The 22,692-nt window shown below is 41.3% G+C and overlaps 1 protein-coding gene across 2 annotated transcripts in view; it reads left to right on the top strand.

Moving 5' to 3' along the window:
- The window catches only part of SERPINE2 (serpin family E member 2), a 60,429-nt gene extending 38,624 nt beyond the window's left edge, over positions 1-21,805 (top strand). For both annotated transcript variants that reach the window (XM_063103350.1, XM_063103341.1), the window contains 7 exons: positions 1,541-1,768; positions 6,641-6,838; positions 14,131-14,329; positions 15,965-16,065; positions 18,008-18,094; positions 19,969-20,052; positions 21,042-21,805. In XM_063103350.1, coding sequence (XP_062959420.1) covers positions 1,541-1,768; positions 6,641-6,838; positions 14,131-14,329; positions 15,965-16,065; positions 18,008-18,094; positions 19,969-20,052; positions 21,042-21,079 — 935 coding nt within the window. In that variant the 3' untranslated portion in view covers positions 21,080-21,805. The remainder of the gene's footprint in view (positions 1-1,540; positions 1,769-6,640; positions 6,839-14,130; positions 14,330-15,964; positions 16,066-18,007; positions 18,095-19,968; positions 20,053-21,041) is intronic.
- Positions 21,806-22,692: the final 887 nt, after the last annotated feature.

Below are 22,692 nucleotides of genomic sequence, written 5' to 3'. Positions count from 1 at the left end.
CAGTGCCTAACAGTGCTGCTCTGGTGACGTGGCACTCAACTTTTGCATGAGTTTGCAGTTTGTTCACCTGTTGGAAGCGTGGAAGGACTAAATATTTGGAACATATTGTTCTGCCCCTTGGTTAGATGTGCAGAAAACTCTTGGTGATTTATAACTTCACAGTGAATCACTGTTAAAATTTATGGCCTTTCCTAGTGTGATCCAGGCCCTGTTGGCCGATACAGTTCCAAAATAGCCACTAGGTTTTTGTTGTTCCCTTCAATGCAGAGCCACACTAATTGTTAGTCATTAGCTCTAAGGTTTTGACGATGTTGGACTATTGACCACCAACACCTCCACTTCCACTCCACCTTTCTTCGTTCCGAATGGCTAGTGGTCCTATTGTAGAATGTGACTTGAGCTTGCATGACAGATTCATCCAGGAGGCTTAGACCTCACGATACTGATGCACCCACTGAGGAAGGAGGCAGGCTGTTTGGGACAGTGGAGGAAGCTCTGTCCTGACCACCTCCCTGCAGGAGATACCACGGTGTGTGGAAGACACAGTGTTAGCCAGGTGCTGGGTGCTGGCACTTGGCCTTGGAGGTGTCTATTAGCCTCCGAAACCTGCTGTCCCCTTGTTCATGAAATGGGCCTGCCCCGCAGAATGGTTGTGAGAGGCACTCATCGTGGGAGGTCTAAGAAAGGGCCATGCACACTGTAAAGCCCTGTATGGTCCCCTCTTTGTGGTCTGTGCCCTTATTAAAGGAGTGTGAAGAAGATGCACATCCAGAGTGACAAGTCAGCTCTTCAGGAGACCATCAAGGTGACTCTGGCAGGAGGTTTTAGGACAGTGTCTTTTTGAAAAGACCTTAAGCGGCTAAGAAGGATTAGTAATTTGAGCTCTCTGTAGAAACACATTTCATCCTTGTAACTTATTTTCCTCTGTTTCATGCTCTGAAACTAAATGGAGCATGTAAGAAGGGCTCACATAAAATAACACTTACATTGCCAAAAATTAATCTCCTTACTTCCTGAGCTTGATGTCAAGTAAAAATCACATTGTTCTAGAGGGTGGCACATGGCTATTCTTCATAGTTTTTCTAATGCTTATTTTATTCATTTTTTTCCAAAATGGAAAAAAGAAATTGCATTGTTAAAAGCTTTGGCAGGATAGGAAATAGCACTTAAGACTGTTAGAGGAGAAAGACAGAGAATGAATTAGGAAGCTCTCTTTGATGTATGCCCCCACGGCCACACAACTGAGGAGCATGCCAGCCTTCACACTGACCTGGTGCCCAGAAAGGCTGCCAGGGGAATGAGGTCGATGCTGGGAATGTGTTGAGAAGCACTATCAATTTTGAAGAACTTGAGTATTTAGATTGGATTTTAACCTCCCCCCTCTTAGGAAATAGGCTACTGGGAAAGCAGAAGACAGTCTCATGCTATTCCTACATACCTGTTTATGCTGTTCTTATTTGATGTAATACAAAAGGTTTCTTTAAAAAGACTTTTCTTAATTCTTAGGAAATATCACTGTATTTCCTGATTTCTCCTTTAGGAGTCGGTAAAGTGTTAAAGAAGATCAACAAAGCCATCGTCTCCAAGAAGAATAAAGACATCGTGACAGTGGCTAATGCGATGTTTGTCAAGAATGGCTTGAAGACGGAAGTGCCTTTTGTTATGAGGAACAAGGATGTGTTTCAGTGCGAAGTCCAGAAGGCGGACTTTGAGGATCCAGTCTTTGCCAGTGATTCCATCAATGACTGGGTTAAGAATGAAACCAGGGGTGAGTGGCCACAATATTTTGTGTGATTTTGTACCTTGTGAAGGAAAGGGTGAGTTCGACTCTAAGATTCTAAGTGGTGGCTGCAAGTCCAGTGGCCCCTCCGTTGAGAAGTGCCTGGTCCCCAGCGGACTCTGGTCTTTCTTCTCTTTCTTAGCAGGCCCCAGGGCTCAGTCTACCTTCCTTCCCCTTCCCTGCTCCCACTGTTCCCTGGGAGCTTGGGGGTTTTCTCCCTGGAGTGCGGGCAGCGCAGCGGGATCCAGCCCCTCTGACTCTCTCCTTCCTGGCCGCCTCTCGTCTGGTCTCCAGAGCCCATGCCCACAGCTCTTGCCTGTCTTGAAGGTCTCCTGGCTCATCTCATCCTGCTTTCGCACCTACTGTTCCTTTTGCCTGGAATGTCTTTCTCCTCTTCTGGGATTGATCTCTCTCTCTACTTTCTCAGCCTCTTGCCCCCTCATTGGTTGTGACTGGCATGTCACACCTTTTGCAAACTCCTCCAGTATCGCGCCTTCCACATGGTGTAATGATGACTCTTTTATGTGGGTCTCCTCTCCCATTCAGTGGGGGAACTGTCTAATGTCAGTTGTAAACCTGTTAATTTGTAAACTGGAGGCCTGTGTGGAAACATTCAGAAGGAGCTGTAGGTCTAGGAGGGCAGAGGGATGTTAAGGCTAGAGATGCAGGTTTGGGAGCCTTTTTTTTTGTAGAAAGGAGAGTTGGAGTCACAAGAATGGAAGCAAAAGAGACTCAACAGGGAGAAGCAGCCCTAGGACAATGTTTGGGCAAAACTAACCTTTCAGGGCATGTTTGTCAAAGCATGGTTCCCCATGCTCCCGCTTACTTGGAGTGTATGTTTAGAATGCAGATTCCTGGGCCCCAGACTACTGGATCAGAATCTCTGAGGGAGGGGCTGGCAATGCCCAATCTACCTCCACCAAAAGAGGAACTAGTGAAGAGGTAGATGGAGAATGCTCAGAGAGGGTAGAGGAGACCCAGGGTGGTTTTGGTAAATCCATGATGTCCCTTCTCAACTGGACCTGGACCGTGCACCCGGACTCCCTTCCTGAAACTGTGAGAGATCAGGAGACCAGCAGATGTGAGGGTTTCTGCAGGCCTGAGAAGAGTGGCCAGAAGCAAATGTACCATGACCGGTTCCTGGTCCTGACATTGTGACTGGATGGCTGTGTGACTGTGGCACGTCCTGGTGCCCACTCAGCCTTCTTCTTTCCCTATGAAATGGTAATATTAAGTCACGTTCCTATACCACCTGTTGGTTTTCAAAGCTCCTGCACGTGCTGGGAAGGGAGAGCAGCAAGCAGTGCTTTTCACCCTGTGAGACACAGCTCCTTCTTTGTAAAGAACTATTTTTAATACTCCTTTTACTATCCTGAAATGAAAGCCATAGATCATATACCCTATGTACGCATACACACATTTAAAAGAAATCAATGCAATGCCGAACTGTAATACAAGGGAAAACAGAAGTAAATTTTATATGTAGTTCAATAGCTAAACCCTCAGGTACAGCTGCACCCAAATATGTAATAAAGTAGTCAGATTATTGGAATAACTGTGAATTGACAGCCTCAGTGTGGACCAAGGCAGATATGTTGCACTGGTGACACAAAAAGCACAAGCTGTGTTACCATTGCTTATTCAATTTTTTCTGAAACAGTGCAAAACTCTTGATAAATTTCCAGACAAAACAAGGTACAGGCTCATTTGATTTGCATGGCAGTCACATTCCTGGCAAATTCAGTGTACCAGTGTGCATTAAAAGGGTGCAACAAAACAAAACAAAAAGCCTTTGTGTTTACGTGCAAAAAAGAGTGAGGTCCTAGTCTCATATAATTACAAGCAGGTTTCTCATCAATAGGGATATCCAGTGGGGCACTTGAAAGTCACAAGAAGCAGGACAGTTCTGCATGCATGGTGTGGGACTGTTTTGAACACTGCAGGGCATGTAGCATCTCCGGCCACTGCTAGTAATCCAAAAACACTCCCACAAATTTCCAAACTGCCTCTTTGGAGTGAACCGCCCCTCTGAGAGGTACTTGACTCCATGACAGAGCTCAGAGGGACCTTGGAGCTCAAACGGTCTCTGTCCAAGAGCTTGCCACGTCTGTCCCATGGAGATGATAGTTCCTTCCCTACAGAGAGTGGGAGAGCCAAACACCGAGGCCCTTGGCAGTGTGCTGGTGATGGGACTGACCTGCCGGCCGCCCTGCAGCCTCAGCTTCTCCTCAGCGTACTTGTGTCCCAGCCACACGGGCCTCGTCCCAGTCCCCTTCTCGCCATCCTCTCTCCTATCAAAGACTCCCACATGTGCATTCCTGCTGCCTGGAATGCTTTTCCTCCCTCTTCCCTATGTTAATACCTACTTATTTCTATAGCATCCCGTGAGTGGCATAATAGTTAAAAGAACAGTTCTGAGTTCGAATCTCAGTTCTGCCGCATACTAGCTGTGTAGCCTCAGGCAAGTTACTTAACCTCCCTGTGCCTCAGCATCTTCATATGTAAAGTAGAGAGATAATAGTGATACCGATTAGAATAGTTATAACAAGGCTGTTATGAGGATATGAATAATGCATATAAAGCATGTAGCAAAGTGCCTGGCACTTAGTAAGTGTTCAACAGGTGTGAGCTATTTTTATAGCTGTCAGCTCAAGTAATACTTGCTCAAGGAACTCAGCGATCCCAGACGTCGCTAACCAGACTAGATCCCCTCTTATTTGCCCTCATAGCCTTGAGTCCTTCCACTTTGAGGTATTTGTTAAAATCGCAGCTTCATACTTTCCCAAGTAATTTATGTCGGTCTCCACTCCTCTCTAATCCATAGCTCTATGAGGGCGGAGTTCAGTTTTTGTTTTCTTATTTAAGAGAGTACCTGGCACACGGTAGGCAGGTATCCAAGAATGGATGGATGGACGGACGGATGGATGATAGATGCATGTTTGTGGCAGTTATTGGTGGCAGGTTCCTGCGTGCCTCCTTGCCTCTAAACTCCCTGTTTCTTGCCTTTCTGTCTATTCTCCTTTTATTTCTTCACGCCCTCTTATTGCATATTAGTCCTGCCACTGGCAATCCGAGGCATTATTTATCTACACCAAAAAGGGCTGATGAGATTTCTTCAGGCACTTATTGAGCACTGACTGTATGCTGCACATAGTGCTAGGAATGAGAAAAAAAATAAATGACGGGAACCTTGTTCTCATGCAGTTCACAGTTTGGCTGGGGGAGACAGACACATTAAAGTTGGCTAGAATAAAATACCACGGGTGTCATGGTAATGCTAAGCACTGGGCTTTACAGAAACTGAGGAGAGACGTGTCCTGGATATGAGAAGGAGGGGTGGAGAAGGTTTACAGGTAGACGGGATCATTGAGCTATGTCTTAAAGGCAAGTAGGGATTGGACTGGGCGATGCTCCCAGCAGAGGCAAGAAACAACATTCACTACTGGGGAACTGGTTCTAATGAGCTTGCTATGGGGAGAGTGTAACGTTCTAACTTCTCTCCCACAGGACAGTCTGTTTGCAGAGGCCAGCCTTATACTGACTTGAGTGATGGCCATTTATAGCTTATGTATTTCCCTCCAGGTCCTGACTTACGGTGGCGTTGGTGCCCCCTTGTGGAAGTAATGAGGGGTGATGAGCCGGTATTAGCACACTGTGGGTCAGGGAAACCACCCAGTGTGCTTATTTACCATGACTTATTGGTGAAACATTTGTGTACAACAAACACAAACTCCTCTTGAGCTTCACTTAAAAGGACTTAAAGCTCTTTCTGCTTAATTACACATTCTTGCTTTTCCAGGAGCCGTTGGTTTTACTCTCACCATGTAGAAGATCATAACTCTCCTTTATATTATGCATTTGTGTATGTGTGTGTGTGTGTGTATACATATAAATACATATGTATTGGGGCTAAAAATGCAATGAATTAATTTTTTAATAGGTTTGGGTATTAGTGATCCCTGTTTAAAAAAACACACTTCTAGAGCTGAATCTTCAAAGATCAAGCAAGAGGAATCTAAATGAAAAACTGAAGCTTCAACCATAGGTAGCACTTTAGAAGGATCTTCGAGAGCACCTGAAATGGAGAAGGGTTGTCTTCGCTTCTTTACTCCTGACACGTATGCAGTGGATCATCCCTGACATCTCACAAAGAGCGTTTTCCTTCAAAATTAGGAATTCTTCTAGGACAGACCCCATCTCTTCTTATCTCTGTAATAGTAGCGCCTAGCTCGATGCCTGACCCATAAATACAGACACCAATTTTTAATTTCAGTTATTCTTTAATTAGTTATGAAGTCATGTGATATCCAGGAATTTCAAACTAATCCTCAATATTTATAAAATCTTAAGAGAAATTAAACATTTACCCTGATACAGTGTACTGGCCGAAGTATTTATTTTTGACTGGGATTAAATCAACACAGTGGTTAAAAAACAAAACATAACAAAAACTGCTGATCTTGTGCTGACCAAAAACTTTCACTGGCAGTCACACATGTCAGTTATTAGCAAATATAGGGAAATTAATTATTAAGTATACCTAATCCTGATGAGTAAAATTCTCTAAAACGTGGGGCTTATAGGGAATTAGTAATAAAAGAAGTTCTCGGTGAAAAGGTTGGTTACCCCTAACTCGGGGATCTCTAAAGTCTTTTCCAGTTCTCTGATTTTTTAACTTGCTTTTGATTTTTAGTGAGAAAAAAAAAAAATTGGAAGTACAAAAGGGTGTTTTAAAAAGTTTCTTTTTAAAATTTATAAAAACTTCTGATTTTTTATTCTACCTGATCAGTAGCTGCCATTTGCCCTCAAATCAGCCACCAATCCTGAAGATTTTTCCTTGTTTATTCTGTGACTTCACAGGTATGATTGACGATCTGCTGTCCCCAGGTCTTATCGATGCTGTTCTCACCAGACTGGTCCTTGTCAATGCAGTGTATTTTAAGGGTTTGTGGAAATCACGATTTCAACCTGAGAACACAAAGAAACGTACATTCGTGGCAGCTAACGGGAATTCCTCTCAAGTGCCAATGCTGGCCCAGCTTTCTGTGTTCCGGTGCGGTAAGTTCACGCTTCGTGAGGCCTGTTCTAGAATGTGCCATTGGCAGAAAGGCCCTTGAGTACTTTATCTTAATTCAAGAGCAAATCTGACTTTTTATTTTTTAAAAAAGTAAAGAGCAAGGCAGAGTTCTGGGGGGTGGGATTTTTTAAAATGGTAAGTCTGTATTATGTGCAAAGGTTATGTATTAATACAAAACACTTATGGATTTTTGGTTGAAAGCTTAAAGATGAAAGGACAGCTCACAAAATGAGAAGTATAAATGGGCATTAGACATATGAAAGCATTATCAACTTATCATTAACAATCTTGCATTACCAAATTAAAAATAAAAGTAAAAATGAGATTTCTTTTTTACTTATCAGGGTAGAAAAAATTTAAAAGATTGGTCAAAACTCATTGTGGCTCTGGTGTGGGGGGATGCAGGCCTTTTGAGCACTGTTGGTGGCGGGGATCTGTGATCTGAAGGACCTCCTCAGAGGCCTCGTTGCCCCAGCATTCCCACTCCAGGGAATTTATACCCCGAAGATAATCACACACTAGCAAGTAAATAGAAGCCAGGTACAGATATATAGAAAAACGCATGTGATCATTAGATTTATATAAGTAGAGAGATTTTACAACGCAGCTGTTCCTCAACTTACAATCGGGTTATGTCCTGATTAACCCATAGTAAAGTCAAAAATTCTAAGTCAGGCACTGTCTGCATATGATTGATTTCAGAAAACAAGTTACAGAATAGCACATGCCAGTTAATCTCACTTATATAAAATACTTTATATTCATACATCTATAGAGATAGGTCTTGAAGGACGTTCAGTAAAAATGTTAATAGTGGTAGGATTGCAAATAAATTATTTTTCTTTATTTGAATTTGAATTTTTTTTTTAGTGAGTATGTATCAGTTTTAGCCAGAGAAGAAAAATGACCAGCCTCTGTTATCATTACCACAGCACAGGATACTAAGTCTGGTTATTATCTTTTAAATCTAGCTTCGTTAAAGCACTCTTGGTCCAGTTTAAATTAATCCTTTTTTCCCGCTGCTAATAAGTTAAGCTTCAGGTCTCCAGTTTGCCCCTGGACACATGGGTCCTGAATGTGATCTTTGCATATTCAGTACACATCAACTCCACACACTGCTGGACATTTTGCCAGCTGCCTAATTCTTGAAAATAAGGAATGATTCGTGTGAGGGACACAGTAAACAAAGTCATCTTCCTTCTTGCTTATCAGTCATCAGTCAAGCTTCTGGGAAAAATTTTGTCTTTCAGTCAATAAAAGATAATATACTTAAATTAAAAGTCAATTAAAAGATAATATACTTAAAAGCCCATGGAATAGTATTGTCCTAAGCAACTGAGAACAGTAAAGTCTCCTTTTTCCACTTTCTAGTCTTGCCCTGACCCTTCCCACTTCCAGGCTGTGTTGCCCAAGAGGACTTGATTGAAATGCTAGCATAGCCATCAGCTCATATGCAAGGACAAGCTTTTCTATGTTAGGTCAATTTTTTTGTACATGTTCTACATTCTATAAAAAAAAATAAGAAGTGAGCGGGCCTTGTTTACTGTATGTTTCTCTTGCTGAAAAAATAGCAAGTTTAAAGTTCAAGATTAAAATGCAAGGATTCTATGGAAGACATTCCCATGGAAGATTAAGATGCTTGTTTTTACAGGAATATAAAATGCTTTTCTCGACTACTCGTATATAGGCTGTTCCCAGAGAGAGTTGCATCTCAGGGTAGCTTTCCAATTAAGAACTGATTTGTCTAAGAATTTATGTGTGTTTTACAGAGAATAATGCACAAATACATTCTTACTGTCAAGAGATTCAAACTGTACAGACCACAGCATGCTGGACGTCTTCCCTCCACCTCCCCTGATTCGTGCCGTCCCTCCTCTGCCCTCTCCCACCCTGTTCTGAGCCCCGGGAGGCTGCAGCAGTAGGCTTCCTTGCCCTCTGGCTTCCTGTAGGGTTGGGACGGTTGACTGAGGACAGCAGGGTTGGACACTGACTTCCCAGCCCTCTTCCTGCACAGTCTCCAGGGCCACCTCATCCCTCCACCAAAGGCCTCAGTGCCTGCCGGGGGGTGTGCCCAAGAGCTCTTTCTCAGTTTCTTGCTTTGACCAACCATGCAGCTTACCATGATATAAGATGGGGCAGGTTCTTCTTTCTGGAGCTGTGAAGAAAGCACCGCAGTCTGGGGTGGCCCCAAGTAGCTGTTTGTTTCCATGACTGCAGATGCGGCTCCTCAGCCTGTCCCTCACATCCAGCCCGTGGGAGCAGCTGGGGCTCCTAGACTGCCCTGCCCCAACTCGCACAGCCTGTGGTGCCGCCTGTAGAGTGTCTCCTGGGCCTCAGCCAAGCCACACTATGCTTGGTCACTTTGCCAAAACATTGTCATTCATCATCTGTCTTCTTGGCTTTTTCCCCCAAGATGGCATCAGGATCTCTGAGAAGATTCAGTTGATGGCATTAAGGAGAAGGGTGGGAAACAGAAGAGGAGAAAACCTTTCTGACTTGTGCCCCATAAAGTATAAGCACCTCAAGGATATAAACTTTTCTGTTAAAAGAAAAAAAGCTTTAAGGGCTGGCCAGTTAGCTCACTTGGTTAGAGCGTGGTGCTGATAACACCAAAGTCCAGGGTTGGATCCCTTTACCAACTAGAGGCCAAAAAAAAAAGCTTCGAATTATTTTAAAAATCATTTTTAGAAGTGTATTTCATGCTCATTGCAAAATCCTCAAATACATTAGTATATAAGGGAGGAAGTAAAAAGTTCTTCTATAATCCCATTTCCTAGGATAAAAACCCCTATTACATGCCAGGTATATCATTTGAGACCTTTTCTATGGATATATAAAATATTTCTATGAAACATTTTTGCATACCATAGTATTACACTGTAATTTCTAGTCTGTAATCTGTCTTATTCATTAGACAGTATATCATGGAAAACTTTTTATGTCAACTCATGAGATTCACTTGATCCTTTTATCAGCTGCATAATATTCCATGGTATAAACTTACAATATCCGATGGATGGCTATTAATATTTTTTCCATAATAAACAACACTGCAGTGAGTATTCTTGTACATAAATCTTTTGATACTTGCATCAGTACTTCTAAAGGCAATTTCCTCAAATAGGAATTGCAAAGTCAAAGTTGTTATAAGTGTTTTTGTTTTCATTGTTATGAATTTAGATGTTAGAGACAATTTTGAAAAAGACCACAAAAAATAACCAAATTTTTACTTCCGGCTTGCTTTCTTCTTGGAACTTCCCCGTCGTGTGTAACTACCTGTGTTCTCTACTTGGTTGTCTACTGAGTTCTGGTTCCATGGACTAAATCTATGATTGCCCTTGCCTGTCTCATTCTCCCCCATAGCTCCTCAGCAGCAAATGGCTCCAGTGCCCTCTGGTTGCTCAAGCCACACCTCCTTCCCATCAGCTCTCCTAAAACTCCCTTTGCATCCTGCCTAGAAGGTAGACGGCTGCATTCAGTGGATCTATTTGTTGTTGTTTTTTCAAAATATATATTTCAATTTCTACTAAAGCATAGTCTGAAGAGTTCCTTGGGAGCTCAGGAAATCTATAAAGTTATCTGTAAGGTAATTAGAGGGACTTTCACCTATAAAGCTTTCATGATATTAAATATATGATATTCTCTTCGATTTAACAAGCTGAGAAGAGTCCTTAACATTTCATTGAACCTGGTTATGTCCTCCCCTGTTGGACTTAAAGTGGGAGTCAGAGTACTTTTGGGGGCTCTCCAGAAAAACTAGATCACCGTAAAATCACCACTTAAAGAAAATTCTAAATCTTCTCCACAGTTTTAATGCTTGATTCTTCACCTGTTATTTCTCATTATAAGTTTTGTTGATCACCATTCACTAAGAGAAAAGAATCCCTTTCCCCTTTTCTTTTCCACTTCTTTTGAGAGTGATTGAACCCGCTTCACATTTTTATATACTGTGGAAATTATCCCCACTAAAGAACACTCAGTCCACCTTTCAGATGTTAAAGACTAGAGAGCTCTGGGGAGGGCATTTTAAAGAGAAGACTCAGGGACAGCGAGAGGCTCCGTGCTCTGACACAAGGCTGCAAATGCCCTTTCTCCCTTGCTGGATACTGCTCAGGAGCTGTCATGCTTCAGTGCAGCAGGGGTGCCTTCCGTCGGTGGATCGATTCTGTGGTTAAGCTGTGAGCAGTGACATAACATTCGAACAGTGAGGTATTTTAGAAAGCGTCTTACATCAGTAGATGCAAGTTTTTGCTGTGTGCCAAACTGTGCTGAGCTCTTTGTATGCATTATCTCATTGAATTTTCATAACTCTATAAGGTAGGCACCATTATTATAGCATTTTACAGATAAAGAAACTAAGATTCGGAGTTGAGGAACTTCCCAAGTCCCAGAGGAGGTGTGCTGCAGACGCAGGATTTGAATCCAGGTCCTATAACTCCAGCTGTCGGGTCCTTAACCTCAGCACTTGTACTCTAGGGAAGGATGCTGTGAAAGTGGCTAGGTCGAAATTGAGGAAAGGTGTTATTTTATCTCACAGCTCCTGAAGCCCCCTAATAAAGATAAGCATGGGTGATTTATAGCTGGATCCTGGTGACATTGGTCATCAGCTCCTGTGGCCAGAAGCAGATGTGGAGCCAGGGCGAAATCAGTCATCAAGCAGATGTGTGTGGCTGGATGCAGAATGGTTAATGGTTATTATTATTAGTGATCAGCCAATGATGTATCCAGTCAAGGATGGATTAACTGGTGAAAGTGGATGCTATCTACTCCGCCCCCCAGCACACCCCAGCTCAGTTGCTCATTATTCATAACCTCGATCCTTCTTATCAGAGCAGTAAACATTTCTAGAAACAGTTAATGCCTCCAGGACTGTATTTCACGCCTTGGAGCAATCATTTACTAGCTACCTCCCAAGTTTCAGTTTCAAAAAATTAGCTCTGGCAGAGTAGGGACTTAAAGTTTTCTTCACGAATTAAAGAGCTCATTAGGAAGTGATTTTTTCTCACTTTCCCATTGATTTTTCAGTTGCTCCTGAGACCATTTTATCATGCAGGCTAAAAGGAAAGATGAAGAATCCTATCTTTGATTCTCAGGTAGCCCCAGGACAGAAGCCAGGCTGTGTGCGAGTCCCACACGTGTCCCGAGCTGAGGCAGGCTGTGCCCAGGTTACCTACCAGCCCTGCAGACACACATGGCACAGGGGACCAGGGGAGGCTGAGCCCCTCCACCAGTTGCCGACATACTTTTTCCTGAAGAAGACATCAGTGCCATCCTGTAGTGTCATACATTCTGATAGCTTCACTATTTTTAACATATTTTGTGGCTAGAAGTGTCTGTTATGTAACAAAGACAAAGAAAATCCACTCTTTTTCCCTGCTGTGTTTCCCACTCTTTTTCTGTCCCTCTGTCTGTCCCTACCAACCCCTTCCATGGAGAACTGGCTTATTGAAATTCCCTGTCTCAAATGCAGTGATTAGCTAAGGTCATCCCCAAAGAAAAGACCAGTGAAAATTACAAAAGAAACTCGCTTTCTCTGCTCTTTCTTTCTGAGCTATGTTGCCCTTCTAGATCATTTGGAGGAGGAGGGGCCACCATTCATTGAGCAGCACACATGGGCCAGGCCCTGATCAGCACCATATGTGCTTTTTTCTCAATCAGCACAGCAACCCTGTGAGGTACACACTGTAGTATCCTATCTCTGTTCTACATACGAGACACAGAGAGGTTAAGTAACTTCACCAAGGTCACACAGTTCTGCAAAAATTTGAAGTGTTTAATAAAACATTTCAGAAATCCATCATAAATGTAGAAATGCTGGTTTTCTATTCACCTGCTTAATTTCTATAACTCTTCTCATTACATAGGTTTCATAGGATCCTAAGGTATGCTCTGTGGAAATCTTTCCCCATGGGGTGTTAATGGCCTCTATGGGCCCTGCACTCGTGAGCTGGGCTGCGAGCTGGTCCTCTGAGTGACTGCACATTCGTCCACTCTAATCAGTCAGTGCTTGGCTGTGCTGCACAGGTGCTACATGTTTTGGATATTTTACATGGAATAAAAGGGTCCTAAAATCAAATTAGTTTGGGAAATATGGGAATAACGAAAGTTAAATACTTTGCTTCAGAGAGTCTCAGAGCCTTTGCAGTGCTGTTATGTTATGAATCTGCAAGGTGAATTAAGTGTCCAAAGGCTTCTTAAACTCGCTGCAAGGTAGAGTGTTCTGCAGGTAGAGTTTTCTGCAGGTGGAATGTTCTGCAGGTGGAGTGTTGTGCAGGTGGAGCGTTCTGCAGACAGCATTTTGAGAAATTTTGCTTTGAATCATTCTTGGGCTTTCATTAGTAAGCACAAATACCATAAAATATCTGAAAACCCTAATGGTGATTACTGGAATGGGTGACAAGTGGCCAGAGAGTCAGGGTCGTGAAGCAAGACAGTAATTTTTGGCATTAGGCTCTCCTGGCTCTCCACTTCTTAGCAGTGTGTCCTTTGGCAAGTTACTTAATTTCTCTGATTGTAGCCTCCTCAGTTGTAAAATTGGGCTGGTTATAGCAGTTCATGGGGTGCTGTAGGTTCTAAGTCCGTTGACATGGTTGGTATGGGCCTGGCACAGAGTGTGTCCTAAGCAGTGAAAGCTGTTTGTCCTCTCCCCACTCCTCATATGCACCTGCAGGCTCATCCATAGTGAGGGGTATAGGGGATACAGCTGTGCTGTATTTGGGGTTCCTGCTAAGTGAATAGATTTTAGCTGCTCTTGTCACAAAAACAAACCCAAAATGGGTAACTGTGAGATGATAGGTATGTTAACTTTCTTCACTGTAGTAACCATTTTACTATCTATATGTATCCCATATCATATTGTATACCTTAAATATACATAATACAATTTATTTTTTAAGCAAGTAAATTAAAAAAAAAAAAAAGAAAGATTCTAAGGCAGCTCAAATTCATTCTTTTATTCATATAGTCAAGTTCTTGCAAAGCACTATATTCTAAGTGCCGTATGATCTAGTTAGAGTCTACTCAACAGAATTAAAGTGATCTTAGTGACGTCCAAATGCATTCTGTCTCGACTGACAAAAGAGAATTCTTCACCAGGGAGGGAAGAAATAATTATTCTTATCTTTATAGTCCTTCTAAACAAACTATTTATAAAAACAGGAAGTTCTGCAACTGAATTGTTTTCTTCCCTGAGAAGCTACCCAGGTGACCAGCCAGCACTCATGCCTTCCAGGCATCATCCAGGATACACTGAACCTGCCTCTGATTTCTTTAGGGGCTACGAGCACCCCCAGTGATGTGTGGTACAACTTCATCGAACTGCCCTACCACGGGGAAAGCATCAGCATGCTGATTGCGCTGCCCACCGAGAGCTCCACCCCACTGTCGGCCATCATCCCGCACATCAGCACCAAGACCATAGACAGCTGGATGGGCACCATGGTGCCCAAGAGGGTGCAGGTGATCCTGCCCAAGTAAGTAGCCCCTTTCCCTGGAAGAAAATAATGGGATTGTTCAATAGGTAGCTATTGTGTTGCATACCAGAAACGTGAGGCTAAACTGTGGCACATGATGAGGTCTGTTTTAGTTTGCAGACACTGCATGGTGAGAAAACCAGGCTATGCTCTTCTAAAAGCTTTTTTTAATCCCTGTGCCTGTTGCGTGGTAAGATAATAAAAAGAAAGGGGAGAAGGCAGGGTTGGTCTCTAAACCACTACGTGCGCACACGCTCTTCATGACACTGTGAATGCTTTTTACATATCTCCTTCTGTTCAAAAGACTGAAAAACACCCATGTATCATATAGTATGGTTGAAAGTACAGTGAAGTTTAATAGAACTTCAAGTGTTTTGATAAAGAGCTACAGTGTAATTATTAAGTTTTAGCTAGAAGTTGCTGAAGACCAAGGCCCAAAAGCTAGGTGGTAAGGAAATAGTCTGAAACCACACAGGTGGAATTCTTACATTGGTATCTAAGGCAGTTTTTCTTTTACATCCTAAAAGTACAATATAGATGGAATTTGAGCTCTTATGACTTGAGGCCAAGGGAAGAGTAATCCCAAATTCTGTATGAATCCTGTGTTTCTAACTGGTCAGAGAATGCTTTGTCCAGACCTGTGAAGGAGGCAGTGGGTGTTATCCTCTTGCTATGAACTTTAGAATGTTATTGTTCTCCCATTATCCAGAGCTTTTAACTACCCAGGCCTCGGTAGTAGTGGAAAATTCTCATAGCTTTTGATTCTTCAGTCATGGAGTTAAGTATTCAGAGTAGTATATTCATAGTAAATGTTAGTAATTCTCCGAAGATTATTGTTTTTGGTAAAATAAGCCTTCAAGTAGACAATGAATGCTTGACATAAATGAATAAGAAGGTGGCGTTGTAGGCCTCATGGGTGACACAGGTCAATCACCACTGTAGCCCGTCTGTGATGAGAACCTGCTCACCTACCCTTGTTGCTTTTCTTCAGAATGAGATCAAATCTGGTAAAACATCCTCTGATGACAGGTGTAATAAACAGCATTTACATATGCTTGGTCCCAAGGCTAGGTAGGCCACACATATCCAAGAAACCCATGTTATACCCAAATATAACACCATGTCACCTACTCCTAATATCTTTTTCCTGTTTAAACAGTAAAATGCTTTCAAAATCCCAACATAAACTATCAGAAGTGTGTAGCTCCTCTTTTTTGGCCCTCTTCAATCCCAGTAAGGATGGTGGTTCTTACAGCAGCCAAGATGATGGCTCTTTAGTTCGATATGGGGAAAAACTGTAGATATTCCACAGTACCAGGAACTTGGTAACACCATGAAGCTCCACATCAGTATAAAAGAAAGTGCTTTGGTAGATCTTGCTAAGTACTGGAAGAGGTGAGAACGCCCATACTGGCTGTTGGTAAGTACTGCGTATTTTGCCAACTAAGTGTTTGAGAGATGAGTTCTGTACTTAGCTGGTATTCAAATTTTGGGATTTAAATTTAAGATACAATTCAGACTGGTGCTCATATCTTACTTTAAAAAGAATCAGTTTGTAAACATGCACTAATTATATAATTTTGTATCATTTATAACCTAGTGATTCTTTCCCCCTATTTTCTTCTTTCATGATAGGTTCACAGCTGTAGCACAAACAGATTTGAAGGAGGCACTGAAAGTTCTTGGCATCACTGAAATGTTTGATCCATTAAAGGCAAATTTTGCAAAAATAACAAGTATGTTCAATTTAAAACTTATTCTTAAACTTGAAGAAAATGTTACAAACAGAGCTTCAGATTTGTTCAGAGGGAAAAAGTCAGAATTAAGAATGTGTTATCCTAAAACTATTTAATTTTGATATATTGTGAATTGATGCTATTGACCTTCGTCATTTAACTCAGCGTGTGTCATTCATCACTATATTTCACATGTGCATTTCTTCTGAAGCCCTGGGGACTACACAGTTAAAGAAACATTTCATAAATTGCCTCTATTATCTAAAAATTTGGCTCTTAATTAGGTATTAGTCTCTCTTTGTTTTCAAATGCAAACTTTATGTTCGAAAAAATCAAGATTTTTGAGCTCTCAAATATTTGCCTACTTCCATTGAGCAACTGTATTCAGATATATTCAGATATGTATTTTGGCGTTTTATGCCCATTAATCTGAAATAATATAAATTCAAGTGAGTTTGAGTAGAACTTTTTTGCCAAAGCAACTAAGACATACCTGGTCACTTCCCTTCATTTGCCAGTACATGCACTTTTTTTCTAGAATTGTGTTTGAATGGTCAGTTCTTTCTCTTTTAAATTTAGAATACAGCAACCTCCTTCCAAAGAAAAGTCATGGAGTGAACATTATTTGTCCTGCAGTTTCTCTTTTTCCCCTAGAGTGGTAAGAAATCAGTTCAGTATCAACCTCAGCTGTGTGCTAGTGAACACCTGAGTACCCGTTCTGGGAACAAACACGGCTCCCCTGGTGAAACTGTAGCTCCATGGATGTTCTCATATCCTTCCATCCCTTGTGACTCAAATTCTGCTCCCCAGCCCAATGGCATTAGCATCACCTGGCAGCTTGTATGAAACGTATGATGGGTCTGACCCAGACCTACTGAATTAGAATCTTCATTGTCAATGCCCTCAGCCACAAAAGTCTGAAAAGCACTGTTTTAACTTACACTTTTTCCTTCAGGGTTATCAGCTATAGCCTAAATACTAAATGGGGAGGGAGGTGTTCACAGGGAGGATAGGTGCCCCAAATTCTCCTGAGAAGTTCTCTTTAACCTGCAAGTGACGCAGGCCCTATAAACATGCAGCTCAGTCATGCTTGGTCATATTAGAGGTGGGAGTTCATGCAGACAGTTCGAAACCAGATGACACAAAGAGCACTTTATCTCTTTGCATCCAGACCTATGTCCCATCCAGGCTGACATTAACTTCAGCATGCATTCTCCTTAAAAGCTACTCCCAGTAGGTATTACTCGGATAGTCAGGCTTTGCTGAGAAGGAGCGTGAGTTCACAGAGCGTCCCTGAGGCACAACTGCATTTCTGCCTCTCCCCTCCACAAGAGTCTAAAGTCGACACTCTTCTCTCACTCATATGCCCATGGGATGAGAGGCTGTTGCCATGGAAAGCCAGCACTTACTCTGCCACCAACTAGCTGTATGATTTGGAGGCAGATTTCTTAACACCCTGGGTCTCAGTTTCCCCATCTGTAAGTGCTGCCTGAAATCCTTTCTGGGTTTGATATTCAATAACTGAAAAATAATATTGTTGTCTTGCTTCTTCTGGAAAACCGTGCTCCCTTTTTAAAGCTCCGCTCTTTCCATTTTTAAATAAAACTTGTAGTGATCAGAGTTGAATTGATAGAGGCACTAAAACATGTGAGGTCTGGGCCTCCATCCCCAGAACTGAGTGTCACAGTTCACCTAGCAGAGACCAAAATTCACCACAAGTGACAGCTGTGTGCAGCCTTCCACCACCAGGTCTGTCAGGGGTCACTCCTCCTGGCACTTTTTAAGAATTGGTCTGTCAGTAATGGGCTTGTTCAAAAAAAAAAAAAAAAAGAAAAGGAAAGAAAAGAATTGTAATTTACCATGGCTTTAAGGTTACTTCCCAACCAAACAGATGGCCTGCATATCAAACAGATGCTGACTTGGTTGTATTTTCTGGAAACAGGGTCAGAAAACCTTCATGTTTCTCACATCTTGCAAAAAGCAAAAATTGAAGTCAGTGAAGATGGAACCAAAGCCTCAGCAGCAACAAGTAAGCACCAAGCCATGTGGCAGGGCTCGCTCTAGCAGGGAAGCAAATGTGCACCCATCCATTCATTCATTTAGCAAATATGTCATGAGCCTAGTTCCAGCCGGGCACTGTGGGTTCACCCTTGGGAGTCACTGAAAGTATAGACAGATCAAGGACCTACAGCCAAGAACCGCAGAGTCTGTTTCATTAAAGAACAGCATTTCAGTGAAAGGAATTTCTCTAGGACAGGAGTCAGCAAACTTCTGCAGAGAGCCAGATAGTCTGTATTTCAGCTTTGTGGGATGATACTGTCTCCCTCCCAACTTCTCAATGCTGCCATTGTAGCGTGAAAGCAGTACAAGTGAACGGGTGTGGACGTGTTCCAACAAGAATTGACTTATAAATAGGATTTGGCCCTGTAGACTTGACCTGTGGACAGTAGCTTGCTGACCCCTGCTCTTAGGAGGATAAAGCACATTCTGGCTTCTTACTGGCAGAAAAGACCAGTCTTCAGATTGAAACATAAAATAACAGCAAGTGCTTAAAGAAAAATAGCCAATCAGGTCTATCCAGGACAACGTGAGGAAGTAGTGAGCATCTGTTGAATTGCAGCAGGATTGCTATGCATCCTTCCTTGATAATTAGAACATCCACGTCTGCTTTCTCCTCAGTGGCTTATATAATGAAGGAGAAAATAGAACAATCTTAAGTTGTTTTGAGATTGGATGAATAAATCTGGCCAAACTTTGTGAGCTCATAAGGTGAATATCTTAGCTTTACTTGCAGCTGGGCTGAATATTTCTGGTCACTAAAAGGTATCATTTATACTCACGTGGTCATTTCTCTGTGTGCACACATCACTGGTGTCTCTTCCCCTTCTAATAAGGACACCACTCCTATTGGATTGGGGCCCTACCCTTATGACCTCATTTAACCTTAATTTACCCCTTAAAGGCCCTATCTCCAAATACAGTCACATTAAGGGGTTGGGGCTTCAACATATAAATGGGGGGTAGGGGGTTGGGGGGGCAGACACACAATTCAATCTATAATACCTGCTAACTATTCATTTGTTTTTAATAACCCTGGGTAGAATGGTTTGCCCCAGCATAACTGCAGACGTTTCCTTTATAACATGAAGATAAGGTTGTTAACGCTTCCCAAGGGTTTGAGGAAGAGGACTGAACCATTGCAGCAGGTATGTGGTACTTATGCCACACACCTGCCCTCCTTTGAGGCTTTGTCACAGGCTTACTAAATGGAAGCCACCATTGGTAAGCATGGCAGAGTAGGCATGTCTAAAACCCCCGAGCCTAAAGAAGTTTGCTTTCTAAGACAGATGTCTACAGCTGATGAATTGAGTAGCAATATAAGGTAGCAGATCCCAGATTGGTGGTCTACATTGGCAGGATGATGGGCCAAAGGAGAAGGCACAGACACAAAAGCTGAGAATCAAGCTGGGCCCTGCTGTACAGAAAGGATCTGGACAGGCTAAAAAGGACAAGGGGGCTTTATCAGTAAGGCAGTTGGTATGAGTAAAAAATAGTTAAAAATAACAAGTTAATGTACATTGGGTGTTTATTTAATGACAAACACTGTTCTAAGAGCTGTACTATGTTTTAGGGCATTTAATCTTCACAGAAACTCTATGAGGAGTAAGTACATCATTAGAGAAGATGGTGTTTGTGTAGAGTAAACGAGACGGTATATATAAATGGCCTGGCCCCTGCTAGGTGCTCAATAAATGGTGACTATTGAGCCTGTTATAGTATGGCCAGCCTATGGGACAGGAATTAAGTGTCCTCAGATGCTAGCATGTGAGGGCCATCCGTCAAGCTAATGAACTTGCTGGCCTCCCACTGGGTTTACAACACATTTTCCTCTTCTTCCCATAGCTGCAATTCTAATTGCAAGGTCATCGCCTCCCTGGTTTATAGTAGACAGACCTTTTCTATTTTTCATCCGACATAATCCCACAGGTAAGTGATTCTCCTCTTCAATTGTTCACTAGTTATTAGAATTCAGAAAGGCATATTGCAGTCATAGCTATATCCATTTCCCTTGTGTCAACAATTGCAAACACTTTGAATGATACAACCACCCACATTAAAGACAGGAAAATCAAGGCTGTGTTTACAGAGTGTGATGGAATCTTGTAAATACTGACAGGATTTTAGGTTTTTTGGGTCTTTTTTATTGTTTTGTTTTCTTGTTTTTTAAACATATAGAGAGGCTCAGCATCCCTTTGGGGGCATTTTTAACATCTACTAATTTTTATGTATTTTCATAAATACAGTAGTTAAATTTTGTAAGAAGCTACATGTCTTCAAAAATTTCAAAATAAGCCCACTGTATTATTAAGACCTGAGAATTGTTAATTCAGTAGATCTTAGCTCTACAAGTTATGGGTTCAAATTTGGATCTGGCCTTTAGCTTCATCTTTAAGATGAGAATAACGATAGTTCCTATGTGTTAGTACAGTTATTAAGATTGCCTTTGTGGAAAAGTTGGCTCCATGTTATGCAGACTAGGCATTAATACATTTTACTGGTACTATTTTTTAATCAGTAATATAAGATAGTTCCTAAAGCTTTTATCTTATTGCATCTTTAATGTCCTACTTAGTGTACTCTAGAGCTGAACAGTCCAATGTGAGAGCTTCTAGCTACGTGTGGCTATTGAACCTTAACTTTAAATTAATTTAAATGGAATATAATTAAAAATCAATTTCTTAGTCACACTAGCCTCATTTTAAGCACACAATAGCCACATGTGGCCAGTGGCTACCATATTGGACAGTGAAGATAGACCCTATCTATCGTTGCAAAAAGTTCTGTTGCACAGCACTACTGAGGAATAGGTCAGACAAAGCTCCTCCCCTTCCCTTCCTTTAACCATAATACCTATCATATTATTTTAGGAGTTATTCTTTTATGGAGTTGTGCATTGTTTCCTTTTAATTCTGTAGGTGCTGTCTTATTCATGGGGCAGATAAACAAACCCTGAAGAGTATACAAAAGAATCCATGCAAAGCAAAGACTGCTTTGCAATGAAGAAAAGACTCCTTTCTTACATCTTTCATAGTTCTGTTAAATATTTTTGTACATTGCTTCCTTTTTCAAAACTAGTTCTTAGGAACAGACTCAATGATGCAAGCATTTCTGGTCTGGGTGGTTTTAGAGGGAAAAGGGGCAGGATGGCTGGAACACTGCACTGAGGAATGAATAGAAAGGCTTCAAAACGTCTAAAAGATTCTTTAAACTACTGAATGGTTACCTAGGTTAACAACCCTCCTCAGTATTTGCTGTCTGTCCAGTTCAGAATTTTTGTTTTGTTTTGTCTGTATGTGTGGCTTTTCAGAAGAAATTTAATCAGTGTGACAGGAAAAAAAAAAAAAAAAAGACATTTTATGGTAGCTTTTACATTTTTATGGAAAAAAAATATTATTTGCCTTTTTAAATCTTTTCCCCATCCCCACCCAAAGTCTTGTTAGAAAGCATTCTTTTGGGGATAGAAATAGTGAAATCCGTAGCCTCTTTGTGTTTTTATTGTTGTTGTTGATGTTGTTTTATATAATGCATGTATCCACTAAAATAAAGTTTAAAAAACTAATGTCTTGCTAGACAAGGTTTGCTGTTGTGCAGTGTGCCTGTCACTACTGGTCTGTACTCTTTGGATTTGCATTTTTGTATTTTGTACAAAGTGAAAATAAAGTGTTATAAGTAGTAAAAAACAAACGAAAAATGCCATTTCTTTGTTATTTGAAAATATAACAAAAGAAACTGAGCCCTTTAAAAATACTTCAGCCTCTTCTAATAAACCTTTGCACTTAAGCAAACGGCAGGAAGTTCAAAGGCCCTGGACTTTTTCTGTCTTTTTCCTCTAAATCTGACAAGCAAACACTATTCCTTGCTTCAACACTTCTCAATTTATAGATCGCTCCAAGAGAGTAACTATTATGGTTATCCTAGTTCTAATCTTAACCACAGTTCACTCAAGCAATGGTAGTCTCAGCAAAGATAGAGATTTTGTGGCAAGTACAGAAAGAAGTTGCTGGGTACTAATATACTTTGGAAATCTGAGGGAGCAGTGAAAGTTTCGTTTTGGTGATAGGCTGGAGTGTTTGTTTTTTGAAATGACTTTTTTTCGTTGTTTTTTGGGATAACTGTCCAAGTTTAACTCAAACATCACAATTCTAATGTTACCATTTGCCTTTTTTTTCAATAATTTTCCTAAAGATTTCATAGTCTTATCTTAATCAGAATGGTTTAAAACATTTCTTATCAAAACTTAAAAACATTTTTTCCTTTTTTTTTTTAAGCTCATGAGCTGTACTTGTCACTGTTTAATTATACATTAAACACTCACATTTGGCACTCTACCAATTTGCCATTTGCAATTCCTATTTAAGTGAGTCAAGCTTTGCTGTTTGCAAATAAGTATGTATACTTCAGCTAACCAAGAGAGAAGGGAGAAAGGGAGAACTGCTTCTTTATTAAGGAGTAAATGCCAAAAAATTATTTTGAAGGGCTACCTCAGGCCACTTACACTGTGGGAAACATGCTAATAGTTATTAAAGCCTTTACAAGCCTGTGTTCCAGTATTCTACTTGCATTCAG

The sequence above is a fragment of the Cynocephalus volans genome, chromosome 1, assembly GCF_027409185.1.
Source record: "Cynocephalus volans isolate mCynVol1 chromosome 1, mCynVol1.pri, whole genome shotgun sequence".
Classification (NCBI taxonomy): domain Eukaryota; kingdom Metazoa; phylum Chordata; class Mammalia; order Dermoptera; family Cynocephalidae; genus Cynocephalus; species Cynocephalus volans.
This window is presented reverse-complemented; position numbering and strand designations above follow the sequence as displayed.